Below are 21,866 nucleotides of genomic sequence, written 5' to 3'. Positions count from 1 at the left end.
GAATTATCAGCTTTTGGGAACTGGGAGATTGAGGTCCAAGTTCCTTTCTCTGTCACTAGTTTTGCTGTGTAACTTTGGGAAAACTGGTTCATGTCTGCAGCTTCAATGTCCTTATTCATAAAGGGTAACAAACTTGTTTGTGTGTGAGAAAGAATCAAGGGGTGAAAAATGTGATATGGGCTTTGTAAATAGAGCTGTATCAAATGGTGATTTTATTTCTGCTGGACTTAAAAAGTGAGGGCCTTGTGCACATACGATGTGAACAAGTTTGTATTTTCTCTTGCAGGAACGGATCTTGCTTCTAAAATGCCTTTCCCCAACCTCTCAGTCAGAATGACTCGGTTTCTTCTCTTTGTGCCCTTAGAATCTTACTGTTAGTTTTCTTAGGCCAGCAAAGTATTGAAGATGTTTCACTGTGATTTTTATTTTTATTTTTTTTAAAGATTTTATTTATTTATTTGACAGAGAGAGAGACAGCCAACGAGAGAGGGAACACCAGCAGGGGGAGTGGGAGAGGAAGAAGCAGGCTCATAGCGGAGGAGCCTGATGTGGGGCTCGATCCCAGAACGCCGGGATCACGCCCTGAGCCGAAGGCAGACACTTAACGACTGAGCCACCCAGGTGCCCCTCACTGTGATTTTTAATTATGCATTTTCACCAGCTTCTGAAGGCAGGGGGAGCAGGAACTCAGTGAAAGGCGTCACGGCTTCGCGGCTTCATGATTAAGAGCATGGGCTTTCGAATGAAGCGCTGGGTTCATCTGGGTTCAGCTCCCATCTCCTCCACTCACTGCTGTGTGACCAGGCAAATCCCTCTTCTGTCTGAGCCTCAGTTTTGTCAACTGTAAAACTGGAGTATAATCTGTCCCTGTTGCGTACGGTTAATGTAAGGATTGGATAGAATGTTATTAACACATGTCTGGCACATAGAAAGTGCTCATCAGTACACGGTAACTCATATCAGTTATTCACGGAACTTCAGAGCCAAAGGGGCCCTCAGTGTTGCAGTCTGATGCACTGAGTTTACAAATAAGAAAGCAGGCCTGGGGGCGCCTGGGTGGCACAGCGGTTAAGCGTCTGCCTTCGGCTCAGGGCGTGGTCCCGGTGNAACATTGAATTGGCAGGTCTACGGTCATATCCTGCTCATGTGTGTTACTTTTTTTTACCTGCTATTCCCTTGTTATGGAGTGTTTCTCGTTCCTCTTTCCATCTTGAATCAAAAGTCAGGACTTGAAGTGAATTTGACAGACTGGCATTGAGCACTGACTCTGTGGACAGCCTGGGATTCGTTTGGGCCCAGATGGCATCACTAGCTTAGTAACCCAGCATGCTATGGAGAAGACAGTCGGTACTTAAGGACTGCTGATGGGGAGGGCTGACTGGGAAGAGCTCCTGAGCGCAAGGGGCTGGGGTGACGTGCTAGAAATTCTGCTGGTTCTTCTGGCCTTGGGACCAGTCAGACCTGGGTCTGGAACTTGGCACACCTATGTAGTAGAAAAGCGGCTTGGCCAAATCTAGGACAATTTGTATAACAAAAGAAATAAGGATAGTAATGGATTATAGGCCATCAAATAAAGCGAACACCCTCAAGTCCATATGGATTTCAATAATTAACTAAGTGAGGGAGAAGGGAAAGCTCTTTCTTCCAGTAGAATTCCAGTTAAAAAATACAGAAGCAGGGACGCCCGGCTGGCTTAGTTGGTGGAGCGTGCGACTCCTCATCTTGGGGTTGTGTCTTCCAGCCCCACATTGGGTGCAGAGATTACTTAAAAATAAAATCTTTAAAAATATATATAGAAGGAAAGATTCAAATAGTAAATCACCAACTGGTNACTTCCAGCCCCACATTGGGTGCAGATTACTTAAAAATAAAATCTTTAAAAATATATATAGAAGGAAAGATTCAAATAGTAAATCACCAACTGGTGAATACACGGTCATCAGTGTTTTAGGAAGGCATTACCCTTGGATGCTAAAATTAGTGGGTGGAAGTCTGATGAAAAGCAGGATATTTGCATGGTCTCAACTATCACCTCCCAAGACTCTTAACTAATGACAAAAAGAAACATCATAACCCTGCCATGGAGAATCTTGGCAGATACCACCTTCGCCAGGATCACGGTTGATATCGCCAATGAATGAGACATAAGGACATCATCCGCCTCCTGATACCCTGAGAATGGCACAGCCTCACTTTTGTGGCGTTCGTGCCCCAAGCGCACAACCTCTGAGTTCAATCATGAGGAAACACCATGTGAACCCAAACTGAGGAACATTCTATCAAGTAACAGGCACGAACTTTCCTCAGGTGTCAATGTCACGAAATCCAAAGACAGAGGAACTGTCACAGACCGGAGGAGAGTCAGGAGGGAGTATGACCAGATGCAGTATGGAATCCTGGATTGGGTCCAGGGAAAGGGCAAAACTTATTAAATTTAAATAGGGTCTGTAGCCAACAGTACCATATCAATGTGATTTCTTATTTTTGACAGTGNGAGGGAGTATGACCAGATGCAGTATGGAATCCTGGATTGGGTCCAGGGAAAGGGCAAACTTATTAAATTTAAATAGGGTCTGTAGCCAACAGTACCATATCAATGTGATTTCTTATTTTTGACAGTGGTGCTATGGTTATGTCAGATGTTAATATATTAGAAAGCTGGGTGAAGGCTATATGGGAAATTCCTGGCACTATTTTTGCAACTTTTTTTTCTAAGTCTGAAATTATTTCTAAATGAAAAGGTAAGAAAAATAGAAGGAAAGGAAGAGAGAAGGAAAGAAGAAAAGAATGCCTTTGGGAAGTCTCTTCCCTTCCCTGATCCTTTCTTTCCTCATCTATAGACTAGGGCACTCACTCCAATCTACTTCACAGTGATGAGGATAAAATGAAATGGTGTAAGTATTGATGTTACAAAGTTATTCTTGCTGCCGGTAGTGGCAGCTCATGTGTCTTGATGAGATGCTTGAGCTGCTCAAACTTCAGGAGGGTTCTACCCTAATGAGAAACATCTGGCTGCAAGCTACTTCCTCCCAGCCATTTGCTCTGACCTTGCCCAACAGAATAATAATGTCAGCTTTGTGGCTGGGTGACTGTTGTCAAGGAGATGGAGCCAGACAGCCCAAACAGCTGGTGGGAGTGACGTCATCTCCAGGCCTGGCAGAAAGAAAGGCCCTGGTGAGACAGAGATGGGGCAAAGGGTTCGTCCCTGACCAAGAAAATGGGAAAAACAACTTCCCAAATGGGCTCTCCGTTGTCAATTGATTCTATTTTCAGTTTCCAGGTTCACTAAAGGGTTTAGCCCACCATCCAGGAACGTAGTCATTTGCAGGAGGGGCAATATATTCACCATAAGGAGAGCTCCTCACAGGCTCTTTCTGCTTTATAGTTTTCAACGTATCTAGTTNGTTCACTAAAGGGTTTAGCCCACCATCCAGGAACGTAGTCATTTGCAGGACAGGGCAATATATTCACCATAAGGAGAGCTCCTCACAGGCTCTTTCTGCTTTATAGTTTTCAACGTATCTAGTTAGACAAGGCAACTGTGGGAGCTCAGCATGATCTGCCCCATTTTACACATGGGAAAACCAAGAAGGAGCAAGGGGAAGGGACCCCAGTCACAGGAAAAGTCGGAGGATTTTTCAGAATCCGAATCTAGGCGCCCTGACTTTCAGTCCTGCAATCATACTGCCCACACTAAGATCTGCCTTGTGGCCACCTTGCAGCAGCTACCCAAGGACTAGAGTCTGGTGAACACATCACTGAAATCCTGTTGTCTGGATGTAGACTTCACCTCTTAATCCTAAATTCTAAAGTGCAGAAAACCAAGCAGGTAGGAAAGACAGGCTACCTGAAACAATTAGGGCATCGGAGTTTAGAGGGACCTGGGCTCCAATCCCAGCCCTGCAACTTACCAGCAATGAGACCTGGAGTGAGATATTTTTACCTCTTTTGGTCTCCGTCTTCTCATCTGTGAGTAAAACGGGGATAACAGTTGTACGTACTTCAGAGGACCGTTGTGAGAGTTCAGGGAGGTGGTACATGAGATATGCTGGACACAGGTAATACATGAGAGATGCTCAAAATGTGTATGTCCTCGTCCTCATTTCTTTCCTCAAGAGCTTCCATCTGCTGGATGGAAAGTTAGTGCCTTCATTTGGGAAGTGATGATTCGTGACTCAGCCTCCCTCACCAGAACAGAGTTGGCAGTGTGTTTGTAGTTTTGAAAGAAACACAAAGAATTCGCCTCCAGAGCTGGGAGGTCCTGAGACACCCATCTAGTCCAACCTTCTTATTTCAGAGGTGGAGAAACAGGCCCAGAGGAATGGTCTGGAAAGACCACAGAGAGTTGGTGGCAGAACCAGGGCAGGCATCCTGACACCTCCAGCTTGCCGGCTTTTGGACACACTCATCTCTCTGGTTGAACTTAGCACCGTTCCAGGGCATCAAGGACTGTCCCTTCCCTGGGTCGGGGTGTCTGATGTGCCAACTAGTTCCTGCCCACTCTCTCTTTTGGGCTGTTTTATTGCTGATTCAGGGGTGGGTGAACTGGGTAAGGAAGAGGGACAGGTGCAGGACCATGAATTTTTAGACTTCATGAAAGCTAATAAAGGGGTGGGGGAGGGATTTGTGGGATTATTGTTGACAGTTACTGCTAGAGGTATCTCAGGTAATTCTCATAAAAACCTTGCAAAATAGGCATTAGCCCCCACTTCCCAGATTGATTGAATCGTTCATTCAATGCATATTTTAAAACACCTTCCGGGTGGCGGGCATAGTGTTGGGGATATAGCAGTGAACAATTCAGAACATAGTATCTGTCCTCATGGGGTTTCCAGTCTAGAGTAAAAGAAAGATTTTTTTAAAAAACACAGAAATACATAATTGCAAAATGTGGTCAAGTGCCACAAAAGAAAAATATGGGTTGCTAAGAATACAAGAAACGACTTGCTTTGCATTAGAGGATTAAAGAAGGGCTCTTTTGGATAGTGCACTTACATTTAGAAGGAGAAAACTGAGGCCAAGGGAGGACTTGTACCCGATTATAGGGAAAGTCACCATCTACCCACTCCCCCATCTTTTCAAGTTATTTTCATCCAGGATTCTGCCGACAGCCCGCAGGAGAAGGTAGCAACACCCAGATGAAGGTTGGCTTCAAAATTATCTCTGTGTTTGGTGGTTGCTCTGTGCGTTAGGAAGGACAGCCAGGGTTATGGAGACCCCTGATCTGGTTGTCAGGAGCCCTGGGTGTGGCTCCTGTTGACAAACTTACTGTGCAGGCCTTTGGGCGATGCATTTCCTCTCTCTGGGCCTCAGTTTACTGATTTCACGTGCGTTTGAGCCTTGGGAGATTGGAGGAGTGTTGGTGACCACCCGCTCAAAGGGAATTGTTTATTTGCTTCAAACTAAGTGTGCAAATTACTGCTTGAGTTGGGATTCCGCAGGAAGGATTTTTCTAAAGCGAGGCAGCACTTGTTTATCTGAGTTTCAGCTCAAGGCGAAAGCCTTTTGGATGCGCAGTATAATGACCCCTAAGGTTAGGGAATCATTGTTCTAGAAAAGCATGTACTGGGTTAGGAACTCAGGGTCGGTGAAAGGCTGGGTTCCCATCTCCCGCTTGAATCAACGGACCAAAGCCAGCATTTGCCCTCAACAAAGATGGTGCTTGCCCTGGCCTCGGCTTAAGTGCCCTCACGAAAAATGGCAACCTGCCTCTCTTTCCTTAGTCTCGCTGGCCCAAGTGCGAATGCGCTTGCCCTTAATCAAGATGGCACCCTCCCGCGCTTCCCTGCCCGGCCTCTGGCCCCAGTCCGTCGGCTTCACCGCGCGCGCCTCGATGACCCCGCCTCGTTTCCGTAGGAAGAAGCGCCGGGAAAGATGGCGGCGGCTGCGGTTTGAATTCCAGCGGCGCCGCCAGAGTCCGAACAAGAGCAGGACTGCAGGGGGCGGGGACCTGGGGAGCCTGCGGGTCGCGACAGCGGGGGGAACCAGTGGGCCCCGCCGCAACAGACACCAACGCCACCACCTCCTCTGTGTCCATGATGGACTCGGTATTGGAAGAGGACGTCACCCTCCCCGGGACGCTCAGCGGCTGCAGGTGCGGCCGGGGCTTTGCAGGGGTGCGGTGACCCGGCCGGGATTCCCACTGATGGGGGTATACCCTAACGGAGACTTGGGGTTTGCTCTTGAGGGTGTTTGAGGGCGTCCAGACAGGGGCAGGGTGTGGGGTGGGGAGGGGTCTGGGGGGGTGTCTCGAGGACCCAGCAGCTGATACTGAGAGTGGGGGAACCGGAGGTCCCGACCTACATCACACCTTCCTCTCGTATTTCGGGAAATACTTTGAAGAGGGTGTGAGGGTCAAGTAAGGGGTTTTGTGAAAGAGGGGGACGAGGGGAACCTCTTGGAATGTACCATTAGTGGGGGCTGGTTGAGGAGTAGGGACCTTGGGGACACTTGATGGTTCATTCTGACTTGGAGATTTGCTTTCATTATGGAGAAGGTAATTGGTCTGTCTGGACTTCCTGGGATCACATAGTGGCCACCAAGACTGAGGCAGTGAAGTGCAGTGGTTAAGAACCTTGGCTGGAGTTGAACAGAATTGGATTCAGATCCGACCCTTTAACCTAACTAGTTGTGTAACTTTAGTAATGGGATTTAATCTGTTTTCCGTTCCGTGGAATGGGACTGGTAGTAACATCCACCCAACAGAGTTGGGGTGAAGATTAAAAGAGAAGATGCCTTCCCAGCAATTTGCTTGGCAACATAATTGGTGCTTAAAAAATGGTCCTGTGTTATATCACCATCATCAGTCCGACAAATTGGGGACTGATGGCGGGAAGTGGCCTATCAATGGACCTGTCCAAGGAGGCTGTTGGAGCCCACATTGTGGGGGGTCTGGCGTCCTTCCTTTTGATAGAAAAGCCTGACAGAGCCCCAGACTGCTCCAGGACTGGGGCCATTTGGTTTTCGGGGCCTCCTGGTGGAGAGTGGGAAGAAGGAGGTGGAGGAGAGCTCTGACGGAGAAACCACAGTGTTTATCCAGCTCTGCTGGGGATAGGCTGCTGGTTTTAGCCAACAGACCCTCACTGGAAGGGTGACCATGTTATTTATTGTGTAACCCGGGACACTTTTAAGAGTGCAATGGGCACAATTAATATTTATGTCTAGACAGCAGACATAAACCGGTTCTATCTTGGGTAAATCTGGACAAACGGTTACTCTGTTTATTGAGAACGCATCGTGTATCAGGCACAGAGCAAGGCCCTTCGCACCTCCTGCCTGATTGTATCCTGTGGTAATTCACATTCTTTTCTCTTCCTCTGACTACCACTGTCCCAGCATATTGGGGAGGACCTCTCGCCTGGATTGTCCTCACACCTGTAATAGTCCTTTATCCTACACTTTGAAAGGCTTTTGAAAGTGTAAATCCAACGGTCAGTCTGGGGCTCTATAGATGTTTAGTGTTTCTTGTTGCCATTAAGATAAAGTCCATTAATATTCTCAGCTCTCCTTACCTCTACCAGTTGACCAAGCCCTTGGGCTTTGGGATCCAGACCTAGGTGGGTTTCAATCCCAGTTCTGTATTTAACAACCCGGTGGTCTTAGGCGAGACCCATTGTGAGCCTCAGTTTTTGTCATCTGAAAAATGGGTGAATCTGAAAGGATTTTGACCAGTGTCTGACAGAGTAGCAGCTCAGCAGATGAGCACATCTCCTCCCTTGCCTCCCCTTCCTGCCTTTGCTGCGTACATTCCTGTGACTGATCTCTTACCTGCTTCGGACCCTCCCCGGCTCCCCGTCACCCTCAGGATGAAGTTCTTTAATATAGCTTCCAAGGTCTTTCATAAGTTGGCCCTGTTTACCTCACTGACCTCCTCTGTCCTCTCTGCCCCGACCTCTCTCCTCCCCAAACACTTCCCTCTGCCTGGCTGCCAAACTCTTTGTCACGAGCGGCCTTGCCTTGTTCTTTCTTACTGTTGGACCTGTGCACTCGCTCTTCCTGCTGCCTGGGTTGCCTTCCCTTCTCCCCTTTGTCTTATTAATGCCTCTTATTTTTCAGGTCTCACTTAGATTTCAATGCCAGGAAGTCTTCGCTGACATGTCTCCCTCCCCACCTGGGCCCTCTGTGCTGTTCCAGCCACCCCCATCCATCACTGACCCCATCTCAGCCCTTATTTACCTCACTGAGTTTTTTTTTTTTTAAGCTTTTATTTATTTATTTGAGAGAGAGCGCACACGAGAGAGAGAGAGAGAGAGAGAGAGAGAGAAAGAGAGAGAGGGAGAGAGAGCGTGAGCGGAGGAAGGCGCAGAAGGAGAGGGAGAAGCAGACTCCCCGCTAAGCAGGGAGCCTGATGCGGGGCTCAATCCCAGGACCCTGGGATCATGACCTGAGCCCAAAGCAGGTCACCTGACTGACTGAGCCACCCAGGCGTCCCTACCTCACTGAGTTTTACTGACTAATGCTGTTCAATAGAAATATAATGTGAGCCACATATGTAATTTAAACTTTCCTAGGAGCCTCTATGAAAAAGTAAAAAAGAAACAGGTGAAATTAATTTTAATAATATATTTGATTTAACTCAATATTGCCATGTATTATCATTCTCACTTGCAAATAATCAAAAATTATTAATGAAATATTTCACATTCTTTTTTATCTTACAAAGTCTTTGAGATCCGATATGCATTTTACACTTATAAGCCCTTCTTGATTTGGATTAACCACATTTCAGGTGCTCAACAGGCACATGTGGCTGGTGGCTTCTGCACTGGCTGGTGCAGGTCCAACTGTGACGTGTCTGTCTCCCTAATGAGACCCTGACCTGTTGGAGAGCAGGGGCTGTGTTGCGTTCATCTTTGTAACTCCAGTGCCTAACCTGGTATGAGGCACATAAATGGGAGGTGACAATATTATCCCTTTTTTACAGGTGGGCACATTGAGGCTCAGAGAGGTGAAGTGAATGGTCTGGGATTCCATAAAAAAGTACACGATGGAGCCAAGAGTTACTTTATGTATTTATTTATTTATTTTTATTATTTAAATTTTAGGTAGGTAACGTAGAGTGCAGTATTGGTTTCTGGAGTAGAATTCAGTGATTCATCACTTACATATAATACCCAGTGCTCATCATAACAAGTGCCCTCCTTAATCCCCACCACCCATCTAGCCCATCCTCCCACCCACCTCCCTTCAGCAACCCCCAGTTTGTTCTCCGTCAGTTCGGAGTCTCTTATTTGAGCCAGGATTTAAATCCAGGCTTACTGACTATGAAGTCTGGCCCTTGGTCCCTGTCCTGCCTTCCAACTAGTTCTCTGAGCCAGTGCTGAGAGGCCTCTGGGAGGATTTTAAGGAGCTGCTGGCACGTGAACTGGCCCTTAAAGAGTGGCAGAAATGTCCCGAGCGAGACGGGTTCTCCATTAGATGGTCACAGCAGAAGAGAAAAATCCCTGGAATAAAATCATCTCTTTTTATCCCGATATGAGCTCCCTTCTGCTTGGTAATTTCCAAGCCCCAGTTTTAGAGACTAAATGGAAGTCCAGTTTGTCCTCAGACTTTTGTTGAATCAGGTCAATATGTGTCATTCTCTCCAAACTTGATCACCTGTGGGTGCCCCAACGTGCTCCAGGCCTGTGAGAGTCACGCTCAGATGCCAGGCTTGGGAACCTCGCCCAAGCTAAGGCCCTTTATTAAGTCCTGCCTGGTGGTTTTGGAAGAACCTGGGCTTTGTACTCAGGACGACTGGGTCTGAATCCTGCTTCAGCCACTTACTGGCTGAGTTGCTTTAGTGATTCACTCAACCCTTCTGAGCCTCAGTTTCTCTTCAGTGATAATAACTTACTTGTTGGCTAACTGTGTGGATGGAGCAAAGGTATATGTATTCTGTGCCTGACACCTGCTGGGGGTGCATTAAATGTTAGCTGTTTTTATTTTATCGTTACAGTGTTGCATGGTTTCCTGGACAAAATCCTCGGTGCCCACAACCCTGGATTTGTCCCTTTGTTTTCATGCCCGGGATTCTGCCTCTCCCTAACTGAGCTTCCGGAGGCCTGGGCTCAGGTTTGTTTGTCTGTGGGTCCCTCCATGGCATGGCCATTAAGTGTTTGCTGTCTGGTGAGGGGCAGATCCAAAGGGAATGTTTTCCCTCAAGTTTGTACACAGTCGTACTTTGTCAAGCAAAGAATGCCCTCATGGACTTTTGTTGAAGGAGGTTGAGAGAGAGGATGGTGGAATGAAATTTTGGTGAAGGTTTGAAGGCTTGATCCAAGGCTGATCTTGGATCAGGGGTACCCCTAGGCTTGAGGTTTGAGAAACATGTCCCAGTCACCAGTATAAGCTTAATGAGGGCAGGGAGCATGGCTGGCTTGTTCCCCACTGTATCTTTAGACTAGAACCATGTCTGGCACATAACATAGTAGAGGATCAACAAATACTTGTTGAATGAGTCAATTTTGTTCAGTCTCTAGCAAGATAAACACCATGTAAATACAGGCTGCATGTTTGGTAGGGAAATGCTGCTTTGTAATCACTCTGAGAAGTGCACACATGGAGTGTCAACCTCTGTAGTCCTTCTGGAAGATAATTTAGTGTTAAAAATATGCTTTATTGAAGTATAGTTTGTATGCCATGAAGTTCACCCATTTAAAATACAGCATTCAGTGATTTTTTTAGTATACTTACACAGTTGTGCAATCATCACCATGATCTCATTTTGGAATACTTTCATCATCTAAGAAAGAAACCCTGTTTCCATTAGCAGTCATTCCCTGTCTTAGCTTGGCTGCTGTAACAAAAATGTCATAGACTGTGGGTGATTTATAGACGACAGAAATTATTTCTCCCAGTTCCAGAGATTGGAAGTCCTAGATCAGTGTGCCAGCATGGTTGAGTCCTGGTGAGAGCCCTCTTGGGGGTTGCAGACTGCTGACTTCTCATTGTTTCCTCTTAGGGTGGAGAGCAGAGAGAGGAAGCAGATCTCTTGTAACCCTAGTAAGGGCACTGATCCCATTCGTGGGGGCTCCACCCTCCTGCCCTCATCTGAGTTACCTCCCAAAGACCCCATTTCCTAATACCATCACTTGGGAGGGGGAGTAGGGTTTCAACGCAGGAATTCTGGGGGGGCCACAAACATTGAGTTCATAATACTAGCTATTACCCCTCCCCTCCTACGCCCCCAGCCCTAGGCAACCACAATCTACTTTTTGTCTGTGAATTTTCCTATTCTGGACATATCTCCTTGTGGTATTGGTTTGTATTTCCCTAATGACTAATGATGTTGCACATGTTTTCTTGTGTTTCTATGGCCATTTGTGTACAGTTGACTCTTGAACAACATGGGGTTAGAGGTGCGATGTCCCATGCAGTGGAAAATCCACGTGTAACTTTTGACTCCCCCCAAAACTTAGCTACTAGTATATTGTTAACTGACAGCCTGATTCATAAACAGTCGAACACATATTTTGTGTGTTATACGTATTACATATGTACACTGTCTTCTTACACTAAAAGAAAGTAGAGAAGATGTTATTAAGAAAATCATAAGGAAGAGAAAACAAATTTACTGTACTGTATTTACTGAAAAACATCTGCATGTAAGTGGACCCGTGCAGTTCCACTCATGTCGCTCAAGGGTCTGCTGTATTTTCAAATCCTTTGCCCAGTAAAAATACGTGAATATGTTTTGACCCAGCAGTTGCACTTCCTGTTATCTTAGAGAAATTCTCATGCACGTGCACAGGGGACTTGTATGGGGGTGTTCATAAAGCACTGTGTGTAAAAGGAACAACTTGGAGACAAATTGAATTACCATCAGGGGGTCGGGTAAATATACATCCTTTCAAAAGTGAATTTCAGACTGTGACCCATTGGCGGCTCATGAAATTCAATTTCAATAGGTTGCAACCAGAATTTAAAAAAATATAATAGTACGGAAAAGAAAGCATTTCAAGAATTAAGGGTAATACATTTCCTTCTCTGGGTGGTCAGTAAAGTTTGAAAACCACTGCTGTAGAATGCTATGTAGGAGTTAAAACATGAAGGCATATCTGTTTGTACTGTCATGAAAACATCTTTGGGACACATTAAGTAAAAAGATGCAGCAGAATAAAATATACAGTTTGATTGCATTTTTTTAAAAAGATTTTATTTATTTGAGAGAGAGAGAATGAGGTCATAAGCAGGGGGAGTGGCAGGCAGAGGGAGAGGGAGAAGCAGGCTCCGCGCTGAGCAGGGAGCCCGATGCGGGGCAGGGCTCGATCCCAGGACCCTGGGATCATGACCTGAGTTGAAGGCAGACGACCAACTGGCTGAGCCATCAGGTGCCTGCATTTGTTTTGTTTTTAAGCCACAAAATAAAACTGTCCCTTTATCTGTAAATACCTAGAAAAAAGCCTAGAAGGACACATGTCTTGCTGACGACAGTGGCTACCTCTTAGGGGGCTAAGATGGGAGTGAGGAGTAGTCAAGAACTTAGGGCTTGTCTGTATTTTTTTTTCCCTCCCACTCTCTTCACCCATTTGCACCCCGCCCGCCCCCCGCTTCTGCAGCCACCAGTTTGGTGTCTGTATTGATGAGTCTGTTTCTGCTTTTTTGTTTGTTTTGTTTTTTCAGTTCTCTATATAAGCGAAATCACATGGTATTTGTCTTTCTTTGACTTATTTCACCTAGCATAATACCCTCTAGGTCCATCCATGTTGTTACAGATGGCAAGAGCTCATTCTTTTACATGGCGGAGTAATATTCCACTGTGTGTATATGCCATATCTTCTTTATCCATTCGTCTGTTGATGGACCCTTAGGTTGTTTCCTTATCTTGGCTATTGTGAATAATTCTGTGATGACATAGGGGTGCATATCTTTTCAAATTAGTGTTTTCATTTTCTTTGGGTAAATGCCTAGTAGTGGAATTACTGGTGGTTCTAGTTTTTATTTTTGAGGAACCTCCATACTGTTTTCCGCAGGGGCTGCACCAGTCTGCATTCCCACCAGCAGTGCAGGAGGGTTCCTTTTTTCCCACATCCTTGCCAACACTTGTTGTTTCTTGTCTTTTTGAGTCTAGCCATGCTGACAGGTGTGGGGTGATAGCTTGTGGTTTCGATTTGCATTTCCCTGTTGATGAGAGATGCTGAGCATCTTCTCGTGCCTGTTGGCCGTCTGGCTGTCTTATTTTGTCTGCATTTTTTGTATTTATATATTTCTTCACTAATTAAGAATAAATAACATAGAATGAAAAATGAGTTGTTAAAAGACAGACAAAAGTGCACTTGGTATAACTGTTCTCCGAATGCGGTGCCCAGTTCCAGCCACAGCTGTCCCAACACTTTATCAATGACACACTTAGTCCTCTGGGCCTCATTGGGTCTTGTGTGAACGGACAGCGGCTGCTGCCACACACAGCACGGAAAGTGATTGTGCCTTTGCGTGGTAGATAGAGCAAGACAAGAGGGTGAGGTGGCAAAAAGCGGCCTCAGTGAGGGTGCTCTGTGCCGGTCACTGGACATCCTCTGCCTCGGTTCATTTGGAGGAAGGCGTGAGGGGCCCCAGGGGTGAGGGTGTAGAGAGGATGAGCATGAGGTTTGAAATCAGACCAGCTCGCGTCTTTTTCAGCTTACTGATTTTTCTGAGTTTCTTGTTTAACTTGTTAAAAAAAAAAAAGGCAACATATAAAAACTGCCACCAATCACAGAAGGGCCGTGGTGAGGCTTACAGCGGGAGGCTGCCTGTCGAGAGCGTGGTGCCTGTTCACCGTGGGTGCCCCCACATGGTAGCTGGTTAGGAGTATGCTGTATTTGGCCTGGGAGGAAACCGGCACTGACTAGGTTCGTCTAGGAGCTTTGGGCGGCCCGGGCACAGGTTAGCGAGTGGCATGTGGACCCTGAGAAATCTGGATTTTGTTTGGTCTCTGCTGAGAACCCCTTGTGATTTTGAGCCAAGAGATTCCTTCCCCTTTTGGGCCTTTGTCTCCCGCATCAATAGCGTGATAAAATTGTACCTATGCCCTCTGCTTTTGCTTGCATAGTTCTGATTTCTAGTGGGGCTCCTTCAAGCCCCAACCTCAGTCCCAAGGCTAAGAGCCAATGATCCAAGTGGGACGAGGGAGCTACTTAAAGCTGGAGGGTGGCTGGAACCAACGGGAGATTGCAGGTGACAGAGATTCATAGCATTTTAAAAGAGGGTAGGTAAAGCCCAAGCGGAAATTCGGCAGGAACCAGGCAGGAACTTCTGCATTAAATAGTGGTTTCTTTTTCATAAATGGGATGTCGCATGTCATTTTTCAAACTTCATTGTTCGCTTGTTGGAAACTTGTCTAAGACCAGATTCTTTGGCTTTGCCTGCCACGTAGTTTTCCAGTGCGGTTGATCTTGGCTTGAGTCACTGATGGGCCACTTCGGCCAATGGTAGTAAGTTAGTGGCTGCGGTGGAGAGAACCCCAGATCGGGAATGTACAGACCAGACTGTAGGCTAAACTTGACCAGTAAGCTGGTGTGGGACTTTGCGCCTCTGGGCCCCCATCTGCAAAAGGTGCTGGTTGAACTTGATTTTAATTTTTAATTTAGAGAATGGAATTTGTTCTTCTAGTGATGGTTATTGGAGGAAGTGAAGATGTATAGAAAATTAAAATAGAGGAAAATATCTCTCATTTTCCTACAAATGATGATTTTTAATATTTCCGTTGTCTTTCTATGGATGCATTGCCCGCCTAGTTTCCAAGAAGGATTTGAGGTGATGTCAGTGTACATGTATTTTTTTTTGTTTCATAGTCGAAGGCATAGTCTGCTGAAGTTTTTTTCACTTATCTTTATAGCAGACACGTATTATGTCGTTATTCTCTTGAAGTCGGAACCTTATGATATCCAGCTTTTTGCTTGGTTCTGATCATGAAGGTCCATTCCCAGCTCCAGAATTTGGCGATCAGGCAGAATTGTCCTCAGAACAGGGTGGATTTGGATTTAGAAACATGGAGAGAACAAACTGCCGGGAAGTCAAGCTGAGCGTCCATCAGACCTTCATGTACAGCTTGGGACAGGGAAGCATTATTGGAGGTGAGACAGAAAAGGCTTGGGTTCTGGACTTGGTTGTCCACTGAACTGCCCTGTGACTCTGGCCAGGCCGCTGAAATTATCTGCACCCTAGTGCCTCCCTTTGAAAATGCACCGACTGTTGGGACACCGACAGCTCTCACGACGGTGAATCTTTTTATGAATTTGCAAAGTGCTGGATGTTTCCTGGTGACAATAATATTTTGCTCCCATTTATGGAGTGCCCACAATGTGCCAGGTGCCTTGCTGGGCACTTTGTGTCTTTGATTGCCAGTGACTTACAAGGTAGCCGCTCTTCTCTTTTTAGGGATGAAGGAAGTGAGGCTTGGAGAGTAGATGGCAGAGCTTAGAATAGAGTCCAGCGTAGTGTCTTCCGTGTCCAACCACGCCTGTTATGGTTTAGTTTTCTGTCAGTGTCTCCAGATCCTCACTTAACCTCTTCTTATAATTCAACCAGTAAAATTTCTTGAATCAGTGGATTTTGTATTTTTTTTTAAAGATTTTATTTGTTTATTTGACAGAGAGAGACAGCAAGAGAGGGAACACAAGCAGGGGGAGTGGGAGAGGAAGAAGCAGGCTTTCTGCTGAGCAGGGAGCCCTATGCGGGGCTTGATCCCAGGACCCTGGGATCATGACCTGAGCCGAAGGCAGATGCTTAACAGCTGAGCCACCCAGGTGCCCCAGATTTTGCATTTTTGTGTGACATTCTTAAAGCATCCGAGTTGGTGCCAGCTTCTTAAAAGCTTAATTTTTGGTTGTGGTAGGCATATTAATGACAATAATAGTAAAGACAAAAACAATAGATAACCACTTATTGCGTGCTTACTATGTGCTAAGTGTCATAAACATGAACTCATTTAATCTTTACAGGGAGAGTGTGGTCTCCCCATGTAACAGGTAAAGCAAGATTCAGAAATGTCAGTAGCTCAGAGTTGGCACAGTGCCTCTGCACCTCGCATGTATACGGTACACGCACACTGGATGTCTGAGTGGATGAATGAACGAATGACCATCCTTACTGAAGGTCACCAGCTATTAAGTGTTAGAGCCCCAAAGCCTGAGTTCTTCACCTCTGCGCTGCATGTCTCCCAGGTACCTCAGCTGTGTGTTGCTTATTGCCTGTGGCCTGATGATTGTCAAGTGCAGTCCAGGCAGTCCTCACAGCCTCTGTTGTTCAGACACTAACTCATGTCTTCCTGCCTATACTCTCTCCTAGTGGCCTTGTTCCCAGTTTACCAGACGAAGTGGATGGCATCAGCCCCATTGCTGGTTTGGGAAATGGTGGTAAGTATACAAAGCTGGGCATTCTGTTGACCGTGGGGGCCTTCAGGCCCTGAGCCTGGGACTGGGCTTTGATGTCTCTGGGGCCCAGAGCCTGCCCTGGCATGGAGAGGTGCTCTCCATAGGTGCTCGGTGTTTTATGTACCTACTGAATTGCTATTTACCTCCTTTCATAAACACTGGCTTGGAGGAATTGATGTCCTTTAGGCCCTATTCCATGATAGGCCCTATTCCATGAGCTTTATTTCTTGCTACCAGGCTCGCAGAGATTCAGCCAGTGTTCGCCGAACTGGGCGGCTGCGTGGAGGCTGGGCATTCAAGTGGTGACTGGGTCAGGCTTGGAAGATCTGCTGATCTCTGCCGCCGAGTGGCTGAAGGCCCCGCGTGCTGCTGAGCGTCCGTGTGCCAAGGCCTTCCTGGCAGGCTGCTGGATTCCATTTGCTGGTCGAGGCCCAGCATTCCTACACGGGCCTGCCCTTTGGAGACAAATAGTTGGTTAGACCACAGGAGACGGCGCTGAGTAAATAAGCAGTCTATTGTGTTTAAGCTGGATTAGGAGGAGACTTTCTGAGGGGCAGTTTGGCTTTTGCTAAGCATTCTTCATAATTTTTGTTTCTGAAAGAAGCAAATGCTATCATAAGTATCTGTGGGAAGTGCTAATAATTTGCCTTGTTAAAATATCTTAGAGATATTTTGACTTCTGGTTTTTTTTTCTTTCTCTTCTCCAAAGTGATGAGACGTGCAGAAGGAAGAAGTTTTTAGGACAGTGTCAGTGTCATGAGGTTTATTTCTGGAGAATATTTTAACTTATAGGCCACCCTCAGGGTTTTCTGTCAGAACCTGTTAACTTCTGCCTTAAGCACAAAATCCAGCAATTTCTCGTCTTCCTGCACACAGGCAGTTAGAAGTGGAAAACTGATACGCCTGCTCTTTGCTTCAGCCCATAGTGTACGTTGCTTTGTGCCAAGCCCTGGGCTAAGTGGCATTCAACCTTGAACGTGGTTGCGACCCAGCCTGGAAGGTAGAGAGTTCAACAAAGAAATGTCATGATAAATCATAGGATTAATGTGATGAACAAAGAAAAAAGGTGCTGTGAGTGGGGGTAAGAGGGAGGTGGGCCAGGCAGCAAGGGAGTGAGGGGGAGGTGTGTCCTGTTGTGGGGGAGCTGGGCCAGGCAGTGAGGGGGTGGGGGGAGGTAGGCTCCAGTGTGGGGTAGCTGGGTCAGGCATGAGTTTTTTAAAGACACTGATATTGGAGCTGAGACTTGAGGAATGAGTAGGACTAGGTAGGGACGCAGGGGTGGGTGGCAGAGCATGGCCTGTCTGAGAACCAGGAAAACAAGCCTGTGGGCCCTCTGCCTGGTACACAGGGCTCTGGTCAGTCTGCCCTGCCCACCTCCTGAGCCTCTTTTGTGCTCAGTGGTTTCTGAAGGCCATGCCTACCTACCTCTGGGCCTTTGCTTGTGACGTTTCTTATTCCTTTTCTCTTCCTCTGCCTGCTGCCTCTGAGACTCAGCTCAAGGCTCACCACCGTCTTGGCTCTCCCCAGGCTCACTTCTTGTGCTTTCCTCTCCGAGCTTAAGTATCTCACCTGTTTCAGTTCATTTATTCCTGTTGGTGACATTAAAACATCAAGGATCAGACCACTCCTCCCCCGCTTATCATCCTGCCATCTGCTCTAAGCCGCCGTGGTCTCCAGTCTCTTCTGACTGGTCCCCTGGTTTCCCTCTAAGCGCCTTCAGTCTGTTCTCAGCAAGGCAGCCAGAGGGGGCCTGTAGAAACCTAAGTCCAGGCATGTTACCCCTTAACTCCTAGCCCTCTGGCAGCTCCCCATCCCAAGAAGAGCCTACAAGGCCGTGTGCAGTCTGTCCCCCAGGATCTCATGTACCTCCTGTCCTGCGGTCCCCTTTGTTTATTGCTGATTCTCACGTGCACAGGACCTGCTCCCACCTCAGGCTTCTCGCTTTGCCCTTCTTTTCAGGTCTGCCCAGCTGGCACCTTCTCAGTGCGACCTTCCCGATTTGGCCCCCTGACTTAAAATTGCGGTCCTTTCCCCACCTTGGATCTTTCCAGTCCTTAGCCACTTAAGTTTTCTCCATAGCTTTTCTCACCTTCTCACATCCTATGTAGTTGTCCTATTATTGTGCTCATTTCCATCTCTAGAATATCAGCTCCGTTTGTTTGTTTCCTGATGTAGCCACACCTAGAATGGTGCTGGGCGGAGAGTAGGCCCTCAGTGCCCATTTGTTGGAAGAATGGACTCATTCACCGACTCCGTGCACATTCACCCAACACCTAAACAGCGCCAGGCGCTTTGTGAGCACGGGGCCAGTGTACCCCCCTGTCTTGTCCCCCAGATCAGAGCCTTTTGGGCACAGGCTCACCGACTCTTTCACCATTCTTTCCCCAGCACCTAGCATGGCGCTTGGCACACAGTAGGTGTGTAATAAATGTTTGTTGGAAGAAAGGAACCGTGGAAAGCTTTGGGCATTGGCTGAGTCTGTAATCACTCTAAAGCGGGGATGGGCAGTTTCCAACCTGCTGCCTGCATTTGAAAATAATTGGAACACCGCTTCCATGCTTATGAATTGTCTGTGGCTGTTTTTTTGTGCTACAGCAGAAGAGCTGACCAGTTGTGACAGATGTTAGGCTTTGTTTCTGGCTTGCAGAGCCTAAAATATTTATCGTCTGGCATTTTAAGAAAAAGTTTGCCAACCCCAGTCCGTTAGATATGCTCTAATCGCTGACACAGGAGGATGGTAACCCACTCAGCAGAATCACTTTATGACAAGCACTAAGGAAGTACGTATCAGCGCAGTTTGGCTGGGCCACATGCCTGGTGCATTTTTTGGGTTCGTTCTCTGACACGTTACACTGGGGCTACTTTAAGTAATTTGTAAATATTTGAAATACAATGGTTTAGAGCTTTCCCTAGACTCAAGTCAGTAAATCACAACAGACAGAGAATGCCAGCAGAAAATACTGGGGAAGCTGTTCATGCTTTTTTTTTTTTTTCTTTTCTGGGCTCTATTCCCTAATAGGGATGCTGGGCAATTTGCATACCATGCCATTTTCCTGTGTCTGTTTTACCTTTTTTTATAGTGCTCCCAGATGTGTCAGAAGAAACAGTGTCTCCCACCAGAGCACGGAACATGAAGGACTTTGAAAATGTAAGTGGAGATCCCAAATCATCTTCCCTAACAAATCACGCCTGCTGCCGCTGCCCAACCAGGCCCAGGGGGGAGCTTTATTTCTTGAGAAGCGTCGAAGCTGGATAATGCCGGAGTTGGGGGCAGGGCTGTGTCTTGTGGGCGTTCTCTGTGCACCGTTCTGTACCTATGCAATCAGCCCTTCTGTACCTGGGCCAGATATGGGTTCCACCAGGACCAGCAGTTTCCAGCTTTGGGGACTTTGGTGTCCTTCTGGTGTCCCGAACGTGAGGATATTCCCAGACCGCCCGGTGAGAGGAGCTAACATTGGCCAAAGGCTTCCCTGTAATGTAAGGGGTGATATTAATGGTCCCCATTTAATCCTTGCCATAACTCTTTGAGGTATTTTATATTATCCCCATTTTACAGATAAGAAATCATAAGCCTAGAAGAGATGCATTTATAGTCACATAATACTCGAGTGGTGGAGTCCGGATTAGAATCCAGGTTTTTAAGGATTCCAGAATCATTATTCTTCTCGCTGCTTTGGGCCACCGCCTTGCCTTTTGTAGGCTTCATCTTTGTTGCTGTTGAAGGAGATGTGAGCAGCCTGTACCCAGGGCTGTGCACAGAGTGTCGGAGGACGGGTTACGTGGTGATGCATTTGGCTTCCAAGCTTAGTGTCTTCCAGCATCGTGTCTTTCATTTGTTAGCGGAGGGGGCTTGTTGTCAAGGAACAGGAAAATAAGGTTATTTTCCCAATTCCAATTCTCCTTAACAAGTTACCTGTTCAGCGCTCCCATTTATCATGGGAAGAATTAGACCCTTCTTCATCTGTAGCCAAATGAAATCCATACTCTGCAAGACGCAGGAGATATTTATCAGGGAGAAGATGGAGGACAGAGAGAAGGACGTTCCACAATTATGTTTCTCTCTCCCCAGTTGTCTTTACAGAATGGAGCGGTACTGTCTCCGGATTTAATTTAGAATACTCATTACTGCTAATAGTTATCTGCAAACCACCAGTGACCAATTGAAGAAATGACTTGTCAGATCTCTAATGGAAACAAGTAATTTCTGAGCTTTGAGTTGTTCTAATTTCAACTGTACAACTCGATCTATGCTGTGGGGTCTGGGGCCTCAAACAAATGAGATTTGATTATTCCACATTGTGTATAATTAAAACGTGCTCTGCTATTAAATGGCTGTTTCTGTTTTATCATAAGAGTAATAATAGCTACTGTTTATTGAGCTCTTGCTCTGAGCTGGGCACTTGAAATGTTCAGCTCTTCGCGTGCATTCCTTTAATATAAAAGCAGCTCCGCAAGATACAGAGTTATTTCATCTTTGAGGGGCACAGCTTTGGATTTTATTTCTGGGTAGAAAAGCTTACCAGAATCTTAGAATGTTGGTGTCACACTTTATTGTCTGCCTTTTGAACTGGGAAGTATCTTAGAATTGAATCCAACCCTCGTTAGTAGATAGGAGACACTGAGGCCCAGGATGTGACAGGTGCAGGTGCTCTGGGAGGCGGTCTGTGCCACCTGGGGACCACGGCCTCTGGAGCCAGCTGCCCGTGGGCTCACTTCCGCTGGGGGACCTTGGGCCAGTCACTTAATCTCTCTGATCTTTGTCTTTCCCTCAAGCACGATCACAGTGTCTGCTTTTTCGGGCTGCAGTGAGGGCTGAATGGGTGAGTGTGCGTGAAGCATGGGCCAGCCGAACACCGAATTCATTCTGTGTGTTAGCTCTTTCTCCTCACTGCTGTGATGTCCGCTATTCTTTTTCTCTACTCTGCCACGGGAGTCAAGTCTCCCTTCTCTAGATGGGTTCCTGAGGACCTAAACACTGTTTTTCTTGAAGGCGAGAGGGAGCCTCCTATGCTGCTATGTTTTAGGATTTATGTTTTTTCTTTATGACTGTGGTCCTTTGGCTGCTGTTTGGTTTTTATGGCATTAATATTTTTTATTGTAGCATTTTCCAGAGCAAATTCTGCTGTTGAAATTGAAATGACCACAGTGTTCTCAGTGTCTCCCTTTCAAGTCTTTATGAGTCACTGAAATGTTCCATTTGGCCTGAGCTACTAAGGGTATGATCTCTGTGTAGAGGTGGTCTGTACTTTCTGTGGGATGCTTATAGGAAATGCCCTTGGCATTGAAGGCTAATTTTAAAGTCAGCATGCATATTAAGGAGGGGCTGGAATACTTTTGATTTAAAGGGGAACTCATGATTCCTCTTATGCTAGTCTCAGATGCTGGGAAACTGAACATCAGGGTCTATTAGCTAAGGTCTAGCAAGACATCAGCCTCCTTCTGGTTTTGTTCAGAGTTCATCCATTCATCAGCAGATATTTATGAATCTATGCCCTGTGCCAGGCTGTGTGCCACGGGGCTAGGGAGTCTGCG

General features: G+C 46.6%; 1 protein-coding gene across 10 annotated transcripts in view; it reads left to right on the top strand.

Annotated features, from left to right (window-relative positions):
- Nucleotides 1-5,854: 5,854 nt before the first annotated feature.
- CDK5RAP2 (CDK5 regulatory subunit associated protein 2) overlaps nucleotides 5,855-21,866 on the top strand; it is a 164,003-nt gene continuing 147,991 nt past the window's right edge. For 5 of the 10 annotated variants that reach the window (XM_034664403.1, XM_034664402.1, XM_034664406.1 and 2 more), the window contains exons 1-3: nucleotides 5,855-6,094; nucleotides 16,249-16,316; nucleotides 19,415-19,482. In XM_034664403.1, the coding sequence (XP_034520294.1) occupies nucleotides 6,036-6,094; nucleotides 16,249-16,316; nucleotides 19,415-19,482 (195 nt within the window). In that variant the 5' untranslated portion in view covers nucleotides 5,855-6,035. Of the gene's footprint in view, nucleotides 6,095-15,902; nucleotides 16,125-16,248; nucleotides 16,317-19,414; nucleotides 19,483-21,866 lie in introns of all 10 variants that reach the window. The other 5 variants (XM_034664404.1, XM_034664400.1, XM_034664398.1 and 2 more) reach the window with 2 other exon arrangements.

This window comes from Ailuropoda melanoleuca, chromosome 7, assembly GCF_002007445.2.
Source record: "Ailuropoda melanoleuca isolate Jingjing chromosome 7, ASM200744v2, whole genome shotgun sequence".
NCBI lineage: Eukaryota > Metazoa > Chordata > Mammalia > Carnivora > Ursidae > Ailuropoda > Ailuropoda melanoleuca.
This window is presented reverse-complemented; position numbering and strand designations above follow the sequence as displayed.